General features: G+C 36.8%; 1 protein-coding gene across 1 annotated transcript in view; it reads right to left on the reverse strand.

The window, feature by feature from the left end:
- Positions 1-21,486, reverse strand: part of HEATR1 (HEAT repeat containing 1) — a 52,593-nt gene that overhangs the window by 23,352 nt on the left and 7,755 nt on the right. The window contains exons 9-28 of the mRNA XM_028481676.2: positions 20,686-20,788; positions 19,665-19,775; positions 18,930-19,047; positions 17,724-17,831; positions 15,071-15,166; positions 14,545-14,633; positions 13,251-13,462; positions 12,789-12,910; positions 11,793-11,984; positions 9,713-9,896; positions 9,426-9,562; positions 8,482-8,674; positions 6,204-6,373; positions 5,661-5,819; positions 4,090-4,332; positions 3,704-3,835; positions 2,725-2,828; positions 2,410-2,553; positions 1,438-1,556; positions 1,221-1,342 (exon numbers count right to left, since the gene is read on the reverse strand). Of these exons, the coding sequence (XP_028337477.1) occupies positions 1,221-1,342; positions 1,438-1,556; positions 2,410-2,553; positions 2,725-2,828; positions 3,704-3,835; positions 4,090-4,332; positions 5,661-5,819; positions 6,204-6,373; positions 8,482-8,674; positions 9,426-9,562; positions 9,713-9,896; positions 11,793-11,984; positions 12,789-12,910; positions 13,251-13,462; positions 14,545-14,633; positions 15,071-15,166; positions 17,724-17,831; positions 18,930-19,047; positions 19,665-19,775; positions 20,686-20,788 (2,858 nt within the window). The remainder of the gene's footprint in view (positions 1-1,220; positions 1,343-1,437; positions 1,557-2,409; positions 2,554-2,724; positions 2,829-3,703; positions 3,836-4,089; positions 4,333-5,660; positions 5,820-6,203; positions 6,374-8,481; positions 8,675-9,425; positions 9,563-9,712; positions 9,897-11,792; positions 11,985-12,788; positions 12,911-13,250; positions 13,463-14,544; positions 14,634-15,070; positions 15,167-17,723; positions 17,832-18,929; positions 19,048-19,664; positions 19,776-20,685; positions 20,789-21,486) is intronic.

Consider the following 21,486-nt stretch of genomic DNA (forward strand, 5'->3'; position numbering starts at 1 on the left):
CTGATTCACTTTGTTGTAAAGGAAAAACTAACACACTATTGTAAAACAGTTATACTCTAATAAACATGTTAAAAAAAAAAAGATAAAAAAAAAAAAATCTGCCCAATTTATGGCTTTCTTTCAAATGATTACCTTAAGTGCGTATTGCACCCTTTGTTAAATTTTCAGATATTTAGATCTTTTTCTCTGTTGTTAAAATTTCTCTGTTTTTAATATTATTATTAAAAAAAAAAACAAAACAAAACGGATGAACCTTGGAAACGTTACATAAAGCGCAAAACATGAGACACAAAAAAGGCCACGTATTATATGATTCCATTTACAGGAAACGTCTAGGATAGAGAAGGTAGATCAGGGGTGCTGGTGGTAAAGGGAATGGGCAGTGAATGCTAATGCATACAGGGTTTCTTTCTGGGGTTGATGAAAACGTTTAGGAAGTACATAATGGTGATGATTGTACAACTCTGTGAATAAACTAAAACCACTGAATCGTATACTTTAAATGGGTGGCATTTAACTATGTATTCATATGGCATATGAACTATATTTCAATGAAAACAAAAGAAAAATATCAATGATTCTTAATTTTTTCTGGATTATCAACCCCTTTGAGAGCTACTGACTCTACACCAAGGGGAAAAAAACTCCATACGCATTAAATCTTGTGTATGATTTTAGTTGATTAAGAGACCCGCTAAAGGTCATGGAGAACCAACTCCAGGTTAATTACCTCTGACCTAAATCCCCTACATGAAAATAATTTCAATCTCTTCAAAAATTTTTAAATGACATATTTCTCTAAGGAACACAATTTCTTTAACTGAGGTACTTTACAATCAAATTAATTTTAACTCACTGGTTGAAAGCTGTGTGAGGATTACCTGAGGATTCACAGGATTTTTTCCAAATAACACTAATACCACCACTTATCGGATAGCTACATCGCACCAAGCACTGTGCTAAGTGCTAACAATAAATTATCCAATCCCATTCTCACAACCATCCTACGAAGAAGGTTACTATTATTCTCCACTTCACAAAAAGGGGAACCAAAGCTTAGCAAGATCAACCACCTTACTGTCTCAGCTATTAAAGAGGCAGGGCCAAGAGTCCCATCAGTACTGTAAGATCCAAAATGTCCACTGAATTCAGAACAGTGCAGGCCTACGCATTTCCACGGAAAAAAGTATCTGCGTAAGTCTTAAATCATTAACACTCACAGGAAATATTCCAGCAACAGTACCCAACAGTAAAAGGGCATGGTGATGGGTCTGAGGCATCTCGGAAACGCGGATGCACTGAACTATCAATTCCACATTGAACTTCTCCTCATCGAGAACATCTACAGGGCGAGAAATAAAAAATCTCTAAGTGGTAGGTACATTCATACTCAGAGTAGATAATCCTTCCCCCCTTTCCTTCCAACAAAGTACACACCTTTTGGTATTTTGCCTCCATCTGGAGAGAGTTTTTGGCAGATGTTAAGCAAACAACTTAGAATTAACTGTTTGGTGTATTCCATACTTCCCTGCTCCGGTGGCAAAGGCTCTAAACACCTTCAGGATGCCCGGAAGAGAAATGATGGGAAATGAAACAGATGTACAATTTCAGTGCTGCATTAATGGCCACTGTCCAGACACATATTAAATAAACATTTAATTTAAAATAAAACACTAACATTAAACATTTAATGTTAATAAAACATTAACATTAAACATCAAGTCTAGAGCCTGTGCTCTAAAGCCCACGAGCCACAACTACTGAAGCTCACGTGCCTAGAGCCCCTGCTTGCCACATCTACAGAAAGCCTGCGAGCAGCAACAAAGACCAAACGCAGTCAAAAATAAATAAATAAACTTAAAAAAAAACCCAAAAAACATCAAGTCTATAAACATGATGTAAGATTTCTAAATCTGATTCTTCTAGTGCAGGCAGGCGCTTATGTCACATTACCTCTCCCCTCTACTGCACCTTCCATCAACCTATTTTAAATCTCCTTAGAGGACAACGTTGAGAATTACTTTCTTTTTGGACGAGAGCACACATCCGCAATGCAATGCATACACTATAGCTATCTAATAACGCACACCTAAAAAATATAGCGGGTGTCACACTATATCCTTAAATACAAGTAATGATGCCCCCGGGGACATGGTGTTGAAAATGAGGAAGGAAAGTAGGCTGGAGAAAGTGCTCGTTTATTACGTAATACAGGACGAAGGTTAGTTTCAGGCCCTGGCAACAGGTTCCTATAACCATTCTTTAAATCTTTCAACTATAGTATTCAACTTGCTCTATTTTACAGACTAGCTAAGCAAGAAGAAAATGTGAAAAGAGAATGTTAAATAAAATAAGATGGGCAAGAATTAGAATGTCATTCTCTCACAGATCAAAGGCAAGTGTCATTACCTTGAGAGCAGGTTAAAAAGAGTCGGTATCAATATCTGAGGACTTTTGAGTTTCTTTTTGTGCTGCAGTAATTCTAGGATGAGGGTTGCTCTTTGCCAGTAAGAACCTTCAACTTCCTGAACAGATTCTAGATCTTGTGATTTTCTGGGAAACAGACAAGACAAAAAGTTAGAAGAGCAAACACTATCAACGCTAATAAGTAAAAATTACTGTATCCGATTATGCCCGATTGATGGGTATCAAAAAATCACAGTGGTTCCAAAACATCCAAGGCCTGGGGGACAACAACGTTCTCACTGCATTCACAGCTCTTACTTCTGCTGCATCTTCTGCCTCCTTGTTTGCTGAATTGTGCCTAAGGACTTAGTTTTATCTGGTGGCTCCAGTTCTATTCTGACTTGTTCAGCATTAACGGAAATCTGGAATATGAAGGAAGAATGGGTGATGACAGGATTCCATGGGTTAAAATTAGAGCAGTTTATATTGATTCAAACAGATACAACGAACGTTTCTGTCCACTTTGTCCCCCTACAACCCTACAGCCCAGCCCACTCCCCAAATCATTGACAATTTCTTATGCGTTCTTTGGGAAATTTTCCATATACCAATAGCTCTATAAAGATTAAACAAGACAGACAGACAGACACAGACACACACACACACACACACACACACACTCACAGAGGAGCATATTATACACACTGCTCTGTGCCTTAATTTGTTCCACTGAACTCATCTTAGAAGTCTAAGTAATTATGTTAAAATTCTGAAAACTGCAGAATCTGGATACTAAGACTTTACCACACTATCATCTATTTTTGTGAAAGTATTTTCCTAAAAAAGCACAACAAAGCAAAACACTGAGTAACTAGGTGGTTATTCTGATCTACAGCTATGTTTCAATATACATATAAACCAATGAGCAGATTCTCAATTCCATTCTATATGTCATTAAACAGCTATTTAAATCAAGCAGAATAATCCACGACCCAGTTGAACATGAAGCCACCATTCATTCCTGTTCTTGCATAAGAGGGAGATCTTCCCTAATATGAGTAATATCCAAACTAACATACACCCTACGTGTTCAAAACTATAATTATTTCATACAATAAAAATGATGAAGACTTATAACGTTGATTTTGCACTTCTCTATGACCTCCTTTTCCATGATTCTGGTTAATGGGAACATCTGACTTCCTAAAAGCATTATAAAATGGAGGAAGCTTAAACATGGTGTTACTTGGAAGAGAGTAAACATCAACAAACAAACGGCAGGAAGTTTGCAACTTACCCCTTTAAAAACACTGCTAACAGTCTGAGCACAATGTGAGTTTTTACAGTTCACCAATAAATCAAACAATGTGCACAAAAGCTTCTGCTGAACCTTTTCATCTGAAATAGCTGCAAAAAATGGCTTCGTAATCTAGAGGCAGAAAAAAGGCAACTGAGATAAATGAACAAACTTCAATTCCAAACATGATCTTTCTATCATTCTCTTTTACAATGTGAAATTGGTCTCCATTTTGTCAGTTTAAATGACTCATGTACATCATTCCGTTTTGCAAAATGGGTCAAATATATCATATTCCTTTAAGATATGCCCTATTTTCTTGAAGTAAAACATTACAGATTTTTGAAAGCCTGAACATGCTATAGTTTCTGAGAGAAATCACTGACCTTTTCGAGGGCTGTAATCTGAATGGTTGGCATTCCTGTGTAAAGTTCCTTTGTTGTGTGCACAGCTTTTATAAATACATCTAGACTCTTCGGGTCCTTATGTAAAAGGGAAGCTGAATATTCATTATATTTTCCCAGAATGAGATGCAGAGCAATGACCTCATCTTTCAGGACAACTGTGGGCTCCTTCTGGATCTTTTCTAACAGTTGCTCAATCACAGGCAACAGCTGAGAAAGCACCATCTAAAGTTTGGAAAATTTATTAGTAAATAGTTATCTATATGGATACAAGTTTTTGTTTGCTGTACAAAGATATCCAAAGATATGCTGCAAGACTGGAAGCTTAGCCTGGAGAACAAAAACAATAAAATAATGACCTCTTAAGACACAGGGATAGCTATTAATCCAGCTAAGGCACCCAGGTCCCCTCTGACAGTTCAGTCTGTAACAGTCAAAAGCTCCAAACCCCTTAGAGATGACAGCAAAAATAATCTGTGAGCATCCTAACACTTTCTGAAAACAGGAAATACAAACTAAAGTTTTGGGCTATAAAAATAAATTTTAGTTTTTCTACACTACATTTCCAATGCTGTGTAATTAATATTAATTCAAATTATGTATCTGAAGTCTTTAATAACTCAACCAGGAGTCAGCAAATTATGGCTTGCAGGCCAAGTCCAGAGGACCATCTGTTTTTGTCTATTTTGTTTACTGAAACACAGGCATGCTCATTTGTTTACATACTGTCTGAGGCTGCTTTCGCAATACAATGGCAGAGCTAAGCGGCTGCAACACAATCTGTATGGCCCACAGAGCCTAAGATATTCACTACTTGGTTTTTTACAGACCAAGACTGTCAATTCCTTGTTTATACCAGGGACAACACAGAGCTGATAAAGGCCATCTGTTTGCTTACAACAGGACAATACAATCAAATGGCTTTTACTCCATTTGATCCCCCGTTTAGTTCTTCAAGTTGCAGTCAGTCCAAGAACGGTGAAGTCCAGGGGCACTTCTGGAACACAAGGATGAGGAGCAGTTTTTCTGTACCAGCACAAACCACCACACAAACGTGATTCACAACCTCTTTCTTTTGAATCACAGGCTTCCTTGACAACATAATGAAAGCTTTGGATTCTCCCCACAGAAAAATGTACAGCCACATACATTTAAAAAATGAGTAAATGATTTTGGAATGTGCACAGACTTTTATGTTCAAATATATTATTCTGTGGAGGATTTTCACCTGAAGAACCAACAAAAACTAACAGTTTTTCAGCAGTGCATCGCCAGTGTTTTTCCCTGTGTAACTGTAAAATTCATTTAAAATCACATCAATGATGAGACAGGGATAACACACAATTTTAAAATGGAAAGAAACTCACTAATATTTGCTTTTTGTATCCTGTATCTCTTTTCTCCACCTCAACTCTTTGCCCTCCCAAATTAATAAAATGTTCACGTCTGAGTGTATATATGCAACTCTCACAAAGTCTTACGCACACGTGAGCAGTTACAATAATCTTTAGTAACATCGCCTGGATTGGAGAGCCCACTTAAATTGCACATACCTCACTGCTGACTTCCTGAAGTACTTTCATCAAATCTTTTGCAATATAAGACGGGCAACTATATACACAATAAAGTAGGTTTTTCAAAGTTTCAGACAACTTCTGATGAGATTTCAGCTTCTTTTCTCTCTGTAGTTCCTCAAATAAAGTAGCCAAATCCTAGGATACAAAAAAAAAAAAACGGATTGGAAAAAAAAAAGTTACATGTACCACTTATGGAAGATTCTTTCCCAAATGATGTGACGTTGCTCATGATTTTCAATACCCTTAACAGGAAAGGGTATCACTACCCATCAGGTAGCTTACTATCAAAAGCTAAACACTGGCCTTTTAGCCAGTAAAAAGATAGCAGAAATGAAACATGGCATTGCTATCTTTTTAAAATGGGGGAAGAAAGATGTGCAGACATTGACATATCAATTTCTAAATTCAATGACTTAGTCAATAAAAATCCCTGCAAAGCAGAATTTCAAGAAAGGAGAAAAAGGTTCATGTGTCCACACGGGCATACACACTCTCAATCTTCTTCGCTACTGAGTTTACCTGAGCAACAAAGGTGGCATCTGAGGTGATCTCCTCTGCTTTAGGAACCACATGATCTACGACCAGATGAAACTGGGATGCCACTCCGCTGAGGGCCTGGAGACAATGAATGGCCGCCCTACGTACTTCTTTTACGGGGCTTCCCAGATTAATGAGTAGAGATGTCACCACTAAAACCAAAGGGAAAAAAATTTAAGTAACGATTCAAAACATTGAAACAGTATAAAACTTCAATAGTACCAAAGGGTGCAAGATGCAAGTTTTCCTCTCAACTCAAACTCCCTCTCTGAAGACCAGTCACTGTTTAATTACTTGTTTTCTGTTCTAGAGAAGTGTTAGACATTTTCTGTTATATTCTTTTGAAAACACACAAATGAGACCATAGCATACATATCCTGTTCTACACCAACTGCTATCACATCTCAATGTATATTGAAAGGGTTTTCCATATAAGTACATACATATCTAAATTAAATATCCTTTTAAAACTGTATACAAATGCTCCATTGTATTTTACTTTACTGGTTACTGTATTGTACCTTAATGGTAAAAGTTTAGATTGTTTCTAGTCTTTTGGCATTAAAACTGCTGCAACAAACACCCTGTACATACATCCTTGCACAAGAGTGCAGAGGAAATAACCCATTTGTGCATGATACTTTGCAGATATTTTGTCCTGAATAGATGTTTGTTTTCACTTTCTTTTTGATGCGGAAATTTTATAGCTTTAGAGAAGAATTTTTCTTCCAGTTTTACATGTTGCTTTGAAAGGTGCTCCCCACTCTAAAAGAGTTTTAAAAGTATCTACCTCTAGTACTCCACATTTTCTTCTAACACTAAAGCTAAGTTTTTTTTTAATGTGAAATCTTTAGTTCAGGTGAAATTTTTGTCTAAGGAATAAGGTTGGAGTCAAACTTCTTTAATGTTTGCAAATGGCTAGCAGATGTCCTGTTTAACAGTCAACCTAAGAACCCCACAGATCTGGGATGTCAGCTTTGTCATTCAGACATCTCATTAGTATCTGTAACGTATCTATTTGTGCCAACTATACTTCTAGAACCATGTTCAATAAAAATGATGAATTTAACAGGAATGCTTTTGTTTCGCCAAAAATACTAGATAAGGGATAAGGAGGGTGGGAGAGAGACGCAAGAGGGAGGGGATATGGGGATATATGTATACATATAGCTGATTCACTTTGTTATACAGCAGAAACTAACACAACACTATAAAGCAATTATAGTCCAATAAAGATGTTAAAAAGTCCAGGAAATTCACATCCAAAAAACCTGAATAAACCTTCTTAAAAGTAAATCCACCTAAAAAAGGGACTGCAATATTTCAGTAAGTAGTGGAGAAAAAATTACACTCATGGGATTTTACTGTGTAAGTAAAACTTAAAATTGTATATCTATCTCACATATAACAAAATTTTGGTTACCACTGTAATTATGTCCTCTTTCAAGGAGGTAATAAAAGATAAATATTGAGAAATTGTTCTGGGGAAGATGTATGATCATTCACTTTGCTTTCACAGAACATTTATAACAAGTGATTTGGGAATAAAAAACTTAATCAAGAGCATGTTCAATTTCTCCACAGGCCACTCTCATTCCTCTGATACTTAAATGATTCCATCATCCTCATCAACTTTCTCATCTTCAATCACTATAGGGTCTAATTCTGACAGATCCTCTCATTTGTCAATAGCTTTGCAAGTCAATCCACTTCTCAACAGCATATTTATCAACTTCGTGAAATTCTGCATCTTTTGCAAAATTTACAATTTACTTTATAAAAACAGAAGTTTTATTTTTGGGTGTTTCATTAGTGAGTGCCCAACCTGAAAATTATACCTGATAAAAGAGATAAATCCAGGAGGGTTGCTTGAATGGAGACCAATTTTATAATTAATCAGTTGAATGCTGAAATGTATTATGATGGTTTGGCTTCCCTAGATAGCCCAGTTACTATTCAAAAAATGAACAGATGGATATTAAAAACCCACGATTAACCACCTGCCATTTTTATTATTTCTTTTGTTGAGATTTTGCCATTGACGTTTAGAACTAAAAGCAATAATTAGAAGTAACCAAAACAGTCTACAAATACACAAAAATACGCACACAAATACATACATACACAGACAGAAAAAGTGTGCACCCACACTAATAAAAAAATAAAAAGAAATTCTTCAAACTACAATCTTCACACAGCACACGTGGAGAAAGCATTACCATCTGGTCATGACAGAACAGCACGATGCTACTTGTAGTACCTGGAGAAGATGCGGATGCCAGCTGATGTTTACACTGAGCTTTCTGAGAAGAGAGCATTGCAGAGCCCACATAAAGAGCTTGAGTCTGCAGCACTGTTGTCACCCTGCAGTCAAGTGGATTTGAAACGCTAGAACCATAGGTCCATAAAACAGAAAAGAACTTGAATAACTGGAAAACATCTTCTAGATGTACCTAAATTAAAAACAAAACACAGTGAAGTTTAATTTAATTTTTACTCACATAAGCTGGTTCCAGATCCTCCTTCCTCTAGTGTACAATTACAGAAAACAATTTATTGCAATGTTTTGCTTTGTCTAGTCACTTAAAATTATTCTCTGCTTGGTACTTTAACCGACTGGGAAGGGTGTGAAAGAATTCAGACGACTCACTATAATTTTGCACTTGAACACATTTAACAACAATGGAAAGGATGAGGTCGCCAAGCAGAAAACCAAGACAAAAGTGATGTCAGGAAGCCTCACTAAGAAAGTACCGTGAGGGTGGAGTGAGCAGTGTCAACTGTGTCAAATGCTGTCGAGAGGGCAAGTAAAACAAGAGCAAAGAACTGACCACTGGGTCTGGCAGCGCGGAGGTCACGGTGCCGTGATGAAATCTCTTCACTGAGCGACTGCATATCCTAAATCACCTCTCTGAACTGCAGCTTCTCGTTGGTAATGACAGTAGTCAACCGAACATATCTGGCCATTGTGATTAGTAAACACCTGAGCAGGCCTAACCAGGAGGCCGGCAAAAATGTCAGTCTCCGTCCAACCTACCGACTGGTATCACGAATCAGCACTGCTTTACAGGGTCTGCATCCATCACCACGTGCTCGTCACTGTCTAAAAGTCTACTTTCACGTGCATTAAAAACTGTCATAACTCAAAGAATCTACAACATCTTCTCCAAGGGGAGAGTCTGCCTAAAAAAGGTGAGCTGGTACCTTTATGAAAAGTTTCATCAGAACCCGAAAATGGACGGTGTCAGCACCACTGAGAACCATCTCGAAGAGCCCAATGAGCAAGCACAAGTAGTCTCTGCTGTCTTCTTTCAGCTGTTCAGGATTCCACCAGGTATCATCTACGGGGATGTGAAGAGAAGCAGAAACGGTGCACAAACTTATGCGAGTACACCGCTGGGAACTTCTCATTCAAGACAAAGAACAAGTTGTGGAATCAATAACTCAGTTTTCCACAGTATCACATTCAAAAGGTTCACAGCTTGTCCTACCTTTAGGAAAAGATTTAGGAGCCTTTAGTGCATGAATAAAATTTTTCAGTGAAAACACAAGTAAAACTGAGTCCTCCACAGCAATCCTCCGGGCAGTCTTGAGCTGTTCTACATAATGTGCCCACAGCTCCAGCGGTACCCCTCTGTCCATCATCAGCTCAAAATTCCATTCTGAGGGGATCTCCTGAAATGTTAAAGGAAGCAAAAATAGCACAAGTTTAAAGGGGTTCTCAACATCGGTTATACAGATGGACTGCAATGGCTATATGACTGGGTAATTTACAAAATTTTGTCTATATGTGTATTTGGGTGGGGAGAGGAATAATAGTTTTTTTTTCTTTTTTTTTTTGCAGTACTAGGGCCTCTCACTGCTGTGGCCTCTCCCGTTGAGGAGCACAGGCTCCGGACGCGCAGGCTCAGCGGCCATGGCTCACGGGCCCAGCCGCTCTGCAGCACGTGGGATCCCCCCGGACCGGGGCACGAACCCACGTCCCCCGGACCGGCAGGCGGACTCCCAATCACTGCGCCACCAGGGAAGCCCCTGGAATAATAGTTTTAATCAGATTTTTAAAGAGATCTAACCATCACTATTCACAAGACACAAATAGTTTATCATGGCTCCATTTTATCTATGTTTCCTTAAAACACCGTCCCTAAAAACAAATGTTATTCATATAATTTATCCTTGTCAAATAAAGGGTAGGCACGTTTCTAAACAGAAAAATAAGGTACTGAAAAAAAAAAAAAGGTACTGGATTTCCAAGAGATCTTTAAAGGGACTTTTCTCATTTCATTCTTTTACTGCTTATCTGAAGAAGGTACAAGGTCAAATCCCCGAACTTGCAGATGATTCTAAACAAGAAGCAAAACGTTAAGGTGTTTAGATATTACACTACAAGCGCCAAAAGGAAGCATGAGAAATGGTGCAGGAAAACAACAAACGAGACTCCATATAGGTGAGCGCAGAATAATAACTTGGTAGTAAAATAACCCAAAGCCAGACTTTTAAGATAATGTCTCTGGTGAGGGATTTCACTGGCTCAAAGTGCTGCTACCACCGAAAAGATGCTCAGGTCTCTCAGAAAGGGCATCAAATATAAAACCACCTGTTATCTACGTATGTATAAAACAGTCGATTTGTCCACACTTTACCGCTGAGAACTAATACAGTCCAGGTCACCACACTTTCAAAAAAATAAAGAAAGAAGTTAAGAAGGGCTCATCTGGGTATGTGGGTGTGTATGTATGTATCTATTTGCCATGCTATGTGGCTTGCAGGATCTTAGTTCCCTGACCAGAGATCAAACCTGGGCCCTGGCAGTAAAAGAGTGCCGAGTCCTAACCACTGGACTGCCAGGGAATTCCCTGGGTTACTTTTTAAAATATGAAGATTCAGTCTCTTAAAGTTTACATAAATTTAGCTATAATGGCTATGACCAGAACTTATAAAATCCTGAGGGTATAAGTGAATGTCAAAAAGATGGGATTTGTTGAGCATCTCCTACAACAAGGAACCCTCTGAAGTCTGGAGAACAAATAAAAACAAGACACTATTAAATACAAGACACTATTCTATGGCAGATATTAAAAGAAATAATCTATAACCCCAAGGTGTGGTGTTTGGTAAAAATATCAGCAACTGAAACATGTTCCTTAGTAAGACTGTCAAAGATAATAGTATGCTGGCAAAATCCAAATTAAAATAATACAAAAGATCTATTCTAGTAAACAACAGAATGAAACAATACTTTATTCAAGCACTAGTATATCTAGTGAATTCCTCACCACTAGACGTAGTTAAGTATAGCTTGGATAATTACCCAATAAAGATGATACAGGGGAGAGTCAACTATCAGACACAAACACCACAAACGTGAAATTCCATGATTCTATTAAATTTCTTGCAAAAGGAAGACAGCACCTAATCCATTATCTACTGCTACCCAAGGCTGCCTCACATTTCACCCCTAGAATCCAAAGACTCAGAATCTCAGCCCCCGATTTTCAGTTCTGCTGTGATTAACAGGCCAGGCAGTCACTTTTCTAACATTCAACTTTCCAGAGAGTTTGCACTCCTTACCACTGTAGTAATGACACTTTCGAGCTGCTTTATTTTTTTCTGCAACAAACTGAAGACTCTTGTCGCAAATGGAAAATGAGTTTCTTTTAAAGACGAACAGCAGGAGACAAGTACAGCCATGATCACGTGAAAAGTCACTTTCTGCTTCAGGCTAAAGGACTCCTTTTCTCCAACACTTATTAAATCCTCCACCTTGAAAAATAGACATACTCCGTGAATGGTAGCTCTTGGTTTGCATAAAAACAATTTTCTCTACCTCTGCCTATCTAGGTATCATGTATTTCATATTTAGAGTGAGATGATAAATATAAATCCTTAAAAAAGTAGTAAGCATTGATTTCTGGGTAACTATAAAAATAAATAATTTCAGAAATTATAACGAACACAACTGCACTTGCCAACTGGATGTTTTTATGCCTTTAAAAGATTTACTAAGGCAAAAGAAAATTTCTCCTCTTTTAGATTATATTTTGCTATTTTAACAAAAAATATGACTTTAATATTTCAAATGAGAGGAAAAAAGGTTAAAATGTAGACATTATATTCCTACTGGTCCAATATACAACTAGGATGAAATAAATTACATAAAATGTTAAGGATTTCAAACAATCTGCAAAATACACTAAACACTATGTTTTTTTGTTTTTTTTTTTTTGTGGTATGCGGGCCTCCCTCTGTTATGGCCTCTCCCGTTGCGGAGCACAGGCTCCGGACGCGCAGGCCCAGCGGCCATGGCTCACGGGCCCAGCCGCTCCGCGGCATGTGGGATCCTCCCAGACCGGGGCGCGAACTCGGTTCCCCTGCATCGGCAGGCGGACGCGCAACCACTGCGCCACCAGGCAAGCCCTAAACACTATGTTTTTAAAGCAAAACAAAGTACTCAAGCATGGAAAAGTTATTTTAAAAAAAGAAGAAGAATCTAGTAAAGCAAACACTGAGAATCCAATAAGATTATGAGAAGGAAACCCAGGGGGTTGACTCTGACAACACACCTACCATCTTTAACATTGAAGAGGGACCCCCTGAATGTATATTGTCGGCCAGCAACTCGATCATCTTCTGACATGCTACACCAATTAGTTCTCCTGACTTTGTGCTTTTAATCACATTTTCAAGAGCTGTTTAAAAAAAAAAACGAATTGAACACCAGAGGGCCCTTATGTTTCTAACACTCACCTAAATATCATGTCAAGTAAAGAATTTAGGCAAAAGTTTTACAATTTTCCTACAAAGGTTTGCTTTTTATTTTTCTTTTCATAAAATCATGAATTCTTCAGTGGGTCAGTGTCCTTTTCACTGTATACTTTCCTTATTAGCAAAAATTTTAAAATATCTTGCTGGCATGTAACACAATGAACAATTTCAAATAACAATCACTGCCAATTTTTAATTATGGTTATCTTCTTTTTTTAAAGTGTCACCTGTTCACTTCTTCTAAAAAACAACTGAATTTCTTACCTTCTTTCCAGCCTCTTAATAAAGGATGCAGAGAACAAATTCCTGATTTTGATAAATATATAGCCATTTTCATTTCAGCAGATTCCATATCATCATTGTTGATGACCATAAATGGTAGCAGGTGCACCACCACCTGATTCAACAACTGATCGTTTTCACTCAGTATCTCTGCTTTAATTAGTATGTCTGCTGCTATCTCAAGCACATTGTACCTAAAAGATACATAAACACATTTGGTCGAGACACATTAGAGACTTCAGTTCAGGAAAAAATCATTGTTACATTTTTCCAGCTCAACCGACACCATCCTGGTCTCTTTACCAAACACATTATTGAGAAACATCAAGATATCTCTTAAAATCCACGCTAACAAAGGAGTTATTTGGGACATTAATTTTAAACCAACTCTGTCAAATCTTTCTTTTTGAGAAATCATTAGGTTAACTATAACATAAAACATATCACACTATACATCTCAACTCCACTAGAAATCAGAGATTCACTCATCAGTTCAAAAAATATTATCTGAACACATACTATATGCTAAGAACTAAATAGGACACAAAAACCTGTAAGACATGCTCTCATCCTCTAAGAAGCTTAGTCACTTTTTCATACAAAAAGCTTAGGTACCAAAAATGAAATAACAAAAGCTCATCAAAACATTACAGAAGGTATCATGTGCCTCTGAGCTTATTTTTTACTTAATATATTTGTAATTGTCTTAATTATAAAGTGTAATATATTATCCTTGTAAAACAGAAATACGTTATATGAAGCAAAAAATTAAAGCTCCTTCCCATCCTACTTCCCAGATCTCAGTATTATATCATACATTATACACTTCTTTTTCCATTTATTAAGAAAAATTTCAAACATAGAGACTACTACAACAAATCCATACAAACCCAAATAAAAGTGAACTTGATATAAGAATTTCAGGCACTTCCCTGGTGGCGCAGTGGTTAAGAATCCACCTGCCAATGCAGGGGACACGGGTTCAATCCCTGGTCCGGGAAGATCCCACACGCTGCGAAGCAACTAAGCCCGTGCGCCACAGCTAGTGAGCCTGCGCTCTAGAGCCCGCGAGCCACAACGAGTGAGTCCGTGCGCCTAAAGCCCGGGCTCCATAACAAAACAAGCCACCTCAATGAGAAGCCCGCTCGCCGCAACTAGAGAAAGCCTGCGCCCATCAACGAAGACCCAACGCAGGCAAATATAAATAAATAAATAAATATATTAAAAAGAAAAGAATTTCATTAATTTATTCGTATGAGGAGATACAAATACATACCATCCCCTATTTTTTGAAAGTTCTGCTCTTTGAAAGAGATTCAGGAGATTTGAAACTGTCACTTCTGAATTAAACTGTTGTTTGAAAATCTAGAGAGAAAAAAATACCCATAAGTAAATTTTTGCCTGCTTCAAATATGGTGCTTGTTAAACAAATTTTAAAAAATTATGAATTATAAAGAATTTATATCCCAAGAATTCCAGCATACTTTAAAAGTTCTATGAGAGCAATTTCTCAAAAGTGCCATTCAGGATCCAATTTTCCAGGATCCCTACGTATTTACTACTGATAAAAAGTCACAAAGCACTTTTCCTTTCTAAAAGAACTTCAAATATATAAAGTTGTATAATCTAATTACTCCCATGTGCTTTCCCCAACCAGGCTTAAGTCTGTGCTCTCAACAGAACAAATTTCCAGTGAAATAATTTCCAAATATGCTGCTGCCTAGAGCAGAGATTCATGTGAGAAGGGTAAGTAAATATTTACAAACAAAACATGCACGTCAATGAACAACAAATTCACTCACCTCAAATGCACTTATGGCTGACAAGACAACATCTATGCTATCATCACCTAATCGGGTTAAAATAGCTTCTTTAATGAAAGACTCATCGATACTCTCCTGAGCAATAGAAAAAAAAACATTAATTTAGTTGTTGCTAAAACCTCTGAAGACTTTACATTAGAAAGGAAGTATGGTTTTGTGAAAAGCACTCCAGAATTCCAGTTAAGGAACACAGGTTCTGCTGCCCTGGATGCGAATTCAAAACTAAGCACACTTGCGTTGAACTAGGCAAACTCTAGAAGTCCTTTTTAGATGAATAATTGTTTAGTACAAATTCTTTCCAGTTTCCACTGAAAATATAGTAAGATGTGCAATTAAAATACAATTTTTGCATTAAAGAGTTCATCTTGTTAAAATGAGAACCTAGATTTTGGGAGAGCACAAACTAAAGAACCAGAATGTCTAAGTTTAAATCCCAGTTCCACCAATTACTAGCTGTGAGACCTTGAGCAAGTTACTTAACCTTCCTAGGTCTCATTATTCTCATCTATAAAACAGGGCTAATAATAACACCTACCTCAAAGGGTTGTTACAGGATCAAGTAATACATATCAATACTTAAAACAGTGCTTTAGACATAGTAAGCAGTGTTAAAAGTTAGCTTGTAATTTTCAAGGTTTTTACAAGGATGATGACATGTGCTGATGACAGTGCAGTCTGCCCCCAAAAGTTCATATTTTTCTTTTAAGTAACAAAAGAAAATAAAGCATAAAATCATTCACAATAACAGAAAAATAAGACTGCTAACCAAACTGAATATATCTCTATCTGTAGGTGGTGAAAAGAAAAAAAACAAGTAAATAATCCCACAGAAAATAATGTAGGTCAGAAGGTTGGGAGACAAAAAGTAAAATCTCTAAAATTCACAAAACTGAAGTCAAAGTTTAATGCCAAATGCCTAAATTTTCTCAAAAGCTAACAAGTAGCCAAATAGCTCAATCTGGAATTCGAGAACAGAATAGAACCTATGTCCAGACATTAACAGAGAAGGGTAAAGGAAATCAAAGCATGCAAAGACAGACATTAACTGCAATTACAATACTAAAGCCTGTAAGTTGAATGTATACACTGCCCTTCACTGAAAAAACTAACAAATCCAGAGGAGGACAGGGTAGGACGGGATTAAGAGTAAAAACAGGAAGGATAAGTATGGCTTCAAGAATATTAGGAGATTCCAGGAATCCCGCTTTTTATTCTAGGCACTGAAATCTTCCTATTACAACAAAGAACAGTATTAACTGAGTTTAATTATCCAACAAATCAATGAGACAAACCTACCAGCAATTTATGAAAGAAACATAATTTGTACCAGATCAGAAATGAATCAAGCCAAGCAATATTTTTCAAATTTGAATACATCTACCATTTTAAAAATTAAGTATAACTCTTTAAAAATATGAGAACAAATATATTTTAAAAATTACCAATTGAAAAGTAAAAAAACTAAAGAAAAAACAGTAAAATTCAAAATTAAATAAACTTAATGTGGTAATTATGATTAGCTGAAATTAAATTCTACTTGTAATATGAATCTGGTTTTAATGGCCATGACACAAGTTTAGAGTTCAGTGTGTTTATACTACTATGTGCTATGGAGAAACTAAACTCTGGTAGCATTATTCTCTAGTCTAGAAATTTTCCAAATATGCAAACGGTAGTACATGAGATGATTTTAGATATTAACAGATGAACATTCTTATTTCAAACTGTATTAACTACAGTAAAATGTACATACAATTAGCACTTCAAACGCATGATTTAAAAGCTATGTGAAATAGATGAAGAGGATAAAGAAGTATAAACTACTAGATATAAATTAAGTTACAAGGATATAATGCATAGCACAGGGAATATAGTCAATATTTTGTATTTACTTTGTATGAAGTATAATCTATAAAAATATTGAATTACTATGTTGTACACTTGAAATATAATATTGTAAATCAATCATAACTCAATTTAAAAAAAGAAAGCTATGTGAAAAAATGAGTCCATTTAAAAGAAACTAAAGAAAAATTAAAAAAAAAATAACATCAGTGGTCAGCTAATACAGCAAAAAATTTGCTTGAATGACTAAAGTTTGGAAAATACTGCTCTATTTGAATCACTGCAAAGTCTCTGTAAAATACCATTTTGTTATAAAGGCTTTATTTACAAATTAAGTCAGCTTCTGTACTTACCATCAGGAGCCACCAAAATTTTAAAGCCAAATGCAACTGGCAGGTACCGAAACCATGAACAGGGCTCCAAAAGCTATCATTCTGATGTCCCCAAATATGCTACACTTAAGACTATCAAATTCAAATTTCAAAACTAAAAAATTCTCAGATAGTTTATGACCCTCTGTAAATTAATCAATAAATCCCAGGTCGAAACCTCTCAACTAAAGCTAACCTAATCATCTACAACATGGAAACAGATACAGGTTAAAATGGTGCCTTCTGGCATGTATGGTCCTAAATCTTTGTCCAATGAATGCCCATATTCTTTATTAGGCTTACCTCTATAATTAAACAATATTGATTCTAGGGGGTAACTTCAATTTCTTATTCTAGAATTACACTGCTCATCATAAGGGTAAAAACATCACAAATGAAGGCTATCTGACACAAACCTTTGCTGTTGTCATGACATTTTTCAGATGATTAATGGCCAGAAGTCTCACAGGAGCAAGTGGATGATTCAGACTGAGCATCAAGGAGGTATCAGAATCTGTTAAAAACTACAGGATTCAGCACAATTACCACATGATCTCGCCATTCAACCTGAGCAGCACATGATCAAGAAGAACCAGAGAAAACCACCCCGAGCTGCCCAACTTATTCAATAACAACCGTCTAATTTCAGAAACCAAAAAGTAAACCAAACTGAAAGTAAAAAGTAAAGCAAAATCTTTGTCTCCAGAACATAGTATGAGTAACAGCAGAAAAAAATTTGTTTTGTGAACGTTGTGATTTCATGTATACTTGTGTCTACATGTAGGTTTAAATTAGTGAAGTAATTCTATGAGGTAATTTTGTATTCTTTATGTATGTCTGATTCCAAGGTGAAAAGCACCTAAGATAAATCACTGTATTAGCACCTAAATGAAAACATAAATAAAAAAAATTGATCACTGAAGATAATGCAATTCATCTAAATGATGTAACAGTGACACTCAAATTAGTGACAACTTTATTTATGTACTGATAATTAGACTACGAAGGAAGTCTATCAACATATGATTTTGGAAATGAAATACCATTAAAGACGAAAGTCTAATTGTGGAAGAGAAAAACCCAAACACTCATATTTCTCTTCCTAACATTTATTTTCAAGGCTAGCTATAAGAACTACTTAAATGTCTAACTTCTAGTACGAAGACTTAGGGCGAATCACCAGAAAATTTCTGAAGTTCTAACATAATCATGAAACAAAATCCACTTCCCTTTCCCTAATCAATGACTTAAACAGCCACACGTGGCTGTGGGTGGGTACTGCACTAGAGAGATAAGGGTACAGGAGAAAGATAAGGAACACTAGAAACCTAAGTTAGGCCATCTTTTGGTGACTGCTAATGAGCATCATATACAAAAATTCCAAACAACGCTTTTCCAGAAATAAGTATCAGGTTCACAGTTATCTAAAAATTACTGTACCCTTCTCCAATTATTTAATTCCTGCCTCAGTCTTACTTCAGCTAACTAGGCAAACTGTATAAAATCTTCTCTCTCTATGAAACTTCCCAAACAGAAGTGAAGTAGCAAATTTCCTTCCGGAGCTCTTCAACTAACCACACAAATACGTGTAAGTGTAATAATTCCCCTGAAAAAAAAGTTACCTGATACTTTCCACCACTTGCAGAAAGAGAGATAAATTGGTGAAAAAGCTCCTGTTTTCTTAGGTCTGTAATTTCCTTTAGGCGTTCCTCTAATACGGCATCTAAAGTTTTGGGATATCTGGGATGAAATTAAAGAGTTAGTTCATTATTCTTAACAGAGATTAACCACACACACCATATATGTATAAAGGAAAAAATATAATTTTTTAAATTACTGAGATTGAGACTTAAATTTTTGACAAATGGATTACGTAAAACCAAATGATATTGATCAAGTTTGTTACTATGACTCTTTCAACAACAAAAAGCCTATATAAAAAAAATTATAGGGCTTCCCTGGTGGCGCAGTGGTTGCGCGTCCGCCTGCCGATGCAGGGGAATCGGGTTCGCGCCCCGGTCTGGGAGGATCCCACGTGCCGCGGAGCGGCTGGGCCCGTGAGCCATGGCCGCTGATCCTGCGCGTCCGGAGCCTGTGCTCCGCAACGGGAGAGGCCACGACAGAGGGAGGCCCGCATACCACAAAAAAAAAAAAAAAAAAAAAAGTCCTCACACAACCCCTATTTTCCCTTATATTTCAAATATATTTAAATCCTATAATTGTCCCTTCCTGAAAAGTAGAAAAGAAGAACAGTATCTTTACAATTCATTCACTATATTAAACTGTGACTTGTGAATCATCTCTTTATAAAACAAGAGGTACACATTAAGAAGGGCACACACACAGACAAAACTCACCTGCTTTCTACAAGTCTGATAAGTGGAAGAAACTGCTCATTAAGCAAAGATACTTTATGAGAATCGATTTCTTCCTGTGAGCTATATGAAATATACTCCTCAAAAAGAAGGCTGCAGAACAAAACAAATACCGCAGACATGAGAGTTACTATTTATTTGAATACCTACTACGTTCTAGGTGCTTTAGAAATATTCTCTCTGTCAGACCTCTACAAGATAGAAATTAGACTCATTTTACAGATACAAAAACTCAGACTAAGAAGTCTTATAATTTGCCTGAGGTCAAACAAGAACAGCAACAAGAGGCAATACTCAGTGAGCCCTATTGAGCCATAAAAAGTAGAGCAGGTTTGCCACCCCTGTCTGGCTCCAGAGCCAAGCTCTCAACAGTACTTTGCGTATTTAACCTCACTGAATTCACAAGCCAACGATGGGAGCAAGGGACACAAATGACACGCCCACCAGATAGGTACCTGCCCAACGATACACAACGGCAAACCGAGATCCACGCAGCCTGACCGTCAGAACTTACTACTCTACTAGCCGGAGGTGATAAGATTTAAACCTACATCTGACCACCATGACTACATTCTTTTCACTGCATTGAGTTGCCCTTCAAATAAGAAAAGAAAACGGGAGGCTGATCTTTACTTCATGCCAACCCTCAATATTAAGTTTCTAATTGATATTTATTGATTACCAACTGTGATGTATTGTTTCAGGCATTTTGGTCCACTTAGTACTAGGAAATTTTAAACAACCACAAATTACATGTAGTATAACCCAAATTTAGTTTCACTATTAACTTTCCATGACCACATATAAGCACTAAAGACAAACAAGAGAAATTACATTTTCTGTTGCCACAATTACTGGACTAAGTACTTTTAATTAGATGAAATGGCATGGACAAAGCAAGAAATACATTATAAAGGGATACTGGAAAACTGTTAGCCAACCCTGAAAAGTATACTAAGCCACAAAAATACAAATCAAAAGCACGTCAAAAGTAACAGCTTACCTAGCCAACAAATGGTCTAAGTTGTTCTTCAGGTATATATTTGTAAGTATGGCTTCTAAGAGTCTCCTATAGATTTGACCATCCATCTCTTCAGTTTCTTCTCCTTAGCATATATAACAAATTAAAATTGATTGGGGAAAACTTTTCCCACATGTGTATGCTATTAAGTTTTTTTACAGCAGAAAATCTTTCTACAGGAATAACTTTAAAACATATATATAACGACATCTAGCTTTTTACCTATTTTCAAAAGCGTACTTCACCTGTTTAGTCATTTATATCTTTTCAAACCACTTTTGTATACATTACCCTCACTTATCCTTTACCTGAAATTCTCTATATTTTTTAAAAACAAGTACTATCATGCCTCTCTCATGAATGAAACGAAAGTCCAAAGAATATAGTCTTTACCCAGGCCATAGTACAAGCGGTGAAGTTGGGACCTGAATCTACATCTCAATAAACTATCCTGAATACAGGCTAAACTTCATCTCAAAGCCTCCTTACCGAACCAAGAGCTGTCATCTTCCATTCCACATTTATGAATGAACGTGAACCCTGGCTTCATTACTCATCACCATCAGAAGGGGAAAAGTACACTTACACTTGTGCTGGTCATGTTTCTGAAACTCACGTTTAAACTGAGATGGAGTTAAGCAAATCTTATTTTCCAATAAATGGACATAACTTTAAAAATGACTTTCTTGGGCTTCCCTGGTGGCGCAGTGGTTGAGTCCGCCTGCCGATGCAGGGGACACGGGTTCGTGCCCCGGTCCGGGAAGATCCCACATGCCGCGGAGC

This window comes from Physeter macrocephalus, chromosome 20 (assembly GCF_002837175.3).
Source record: "Physeter macrocephalus isolate SW-GA chromosome 20, ASM283717v5, whole genome shotgun sequence".
NCBI lineage: Eukaryota > Metazoa > Chordata > Mammalia > Artiodactyla > Physeteridae > Physeter > Physeter macrocephalus.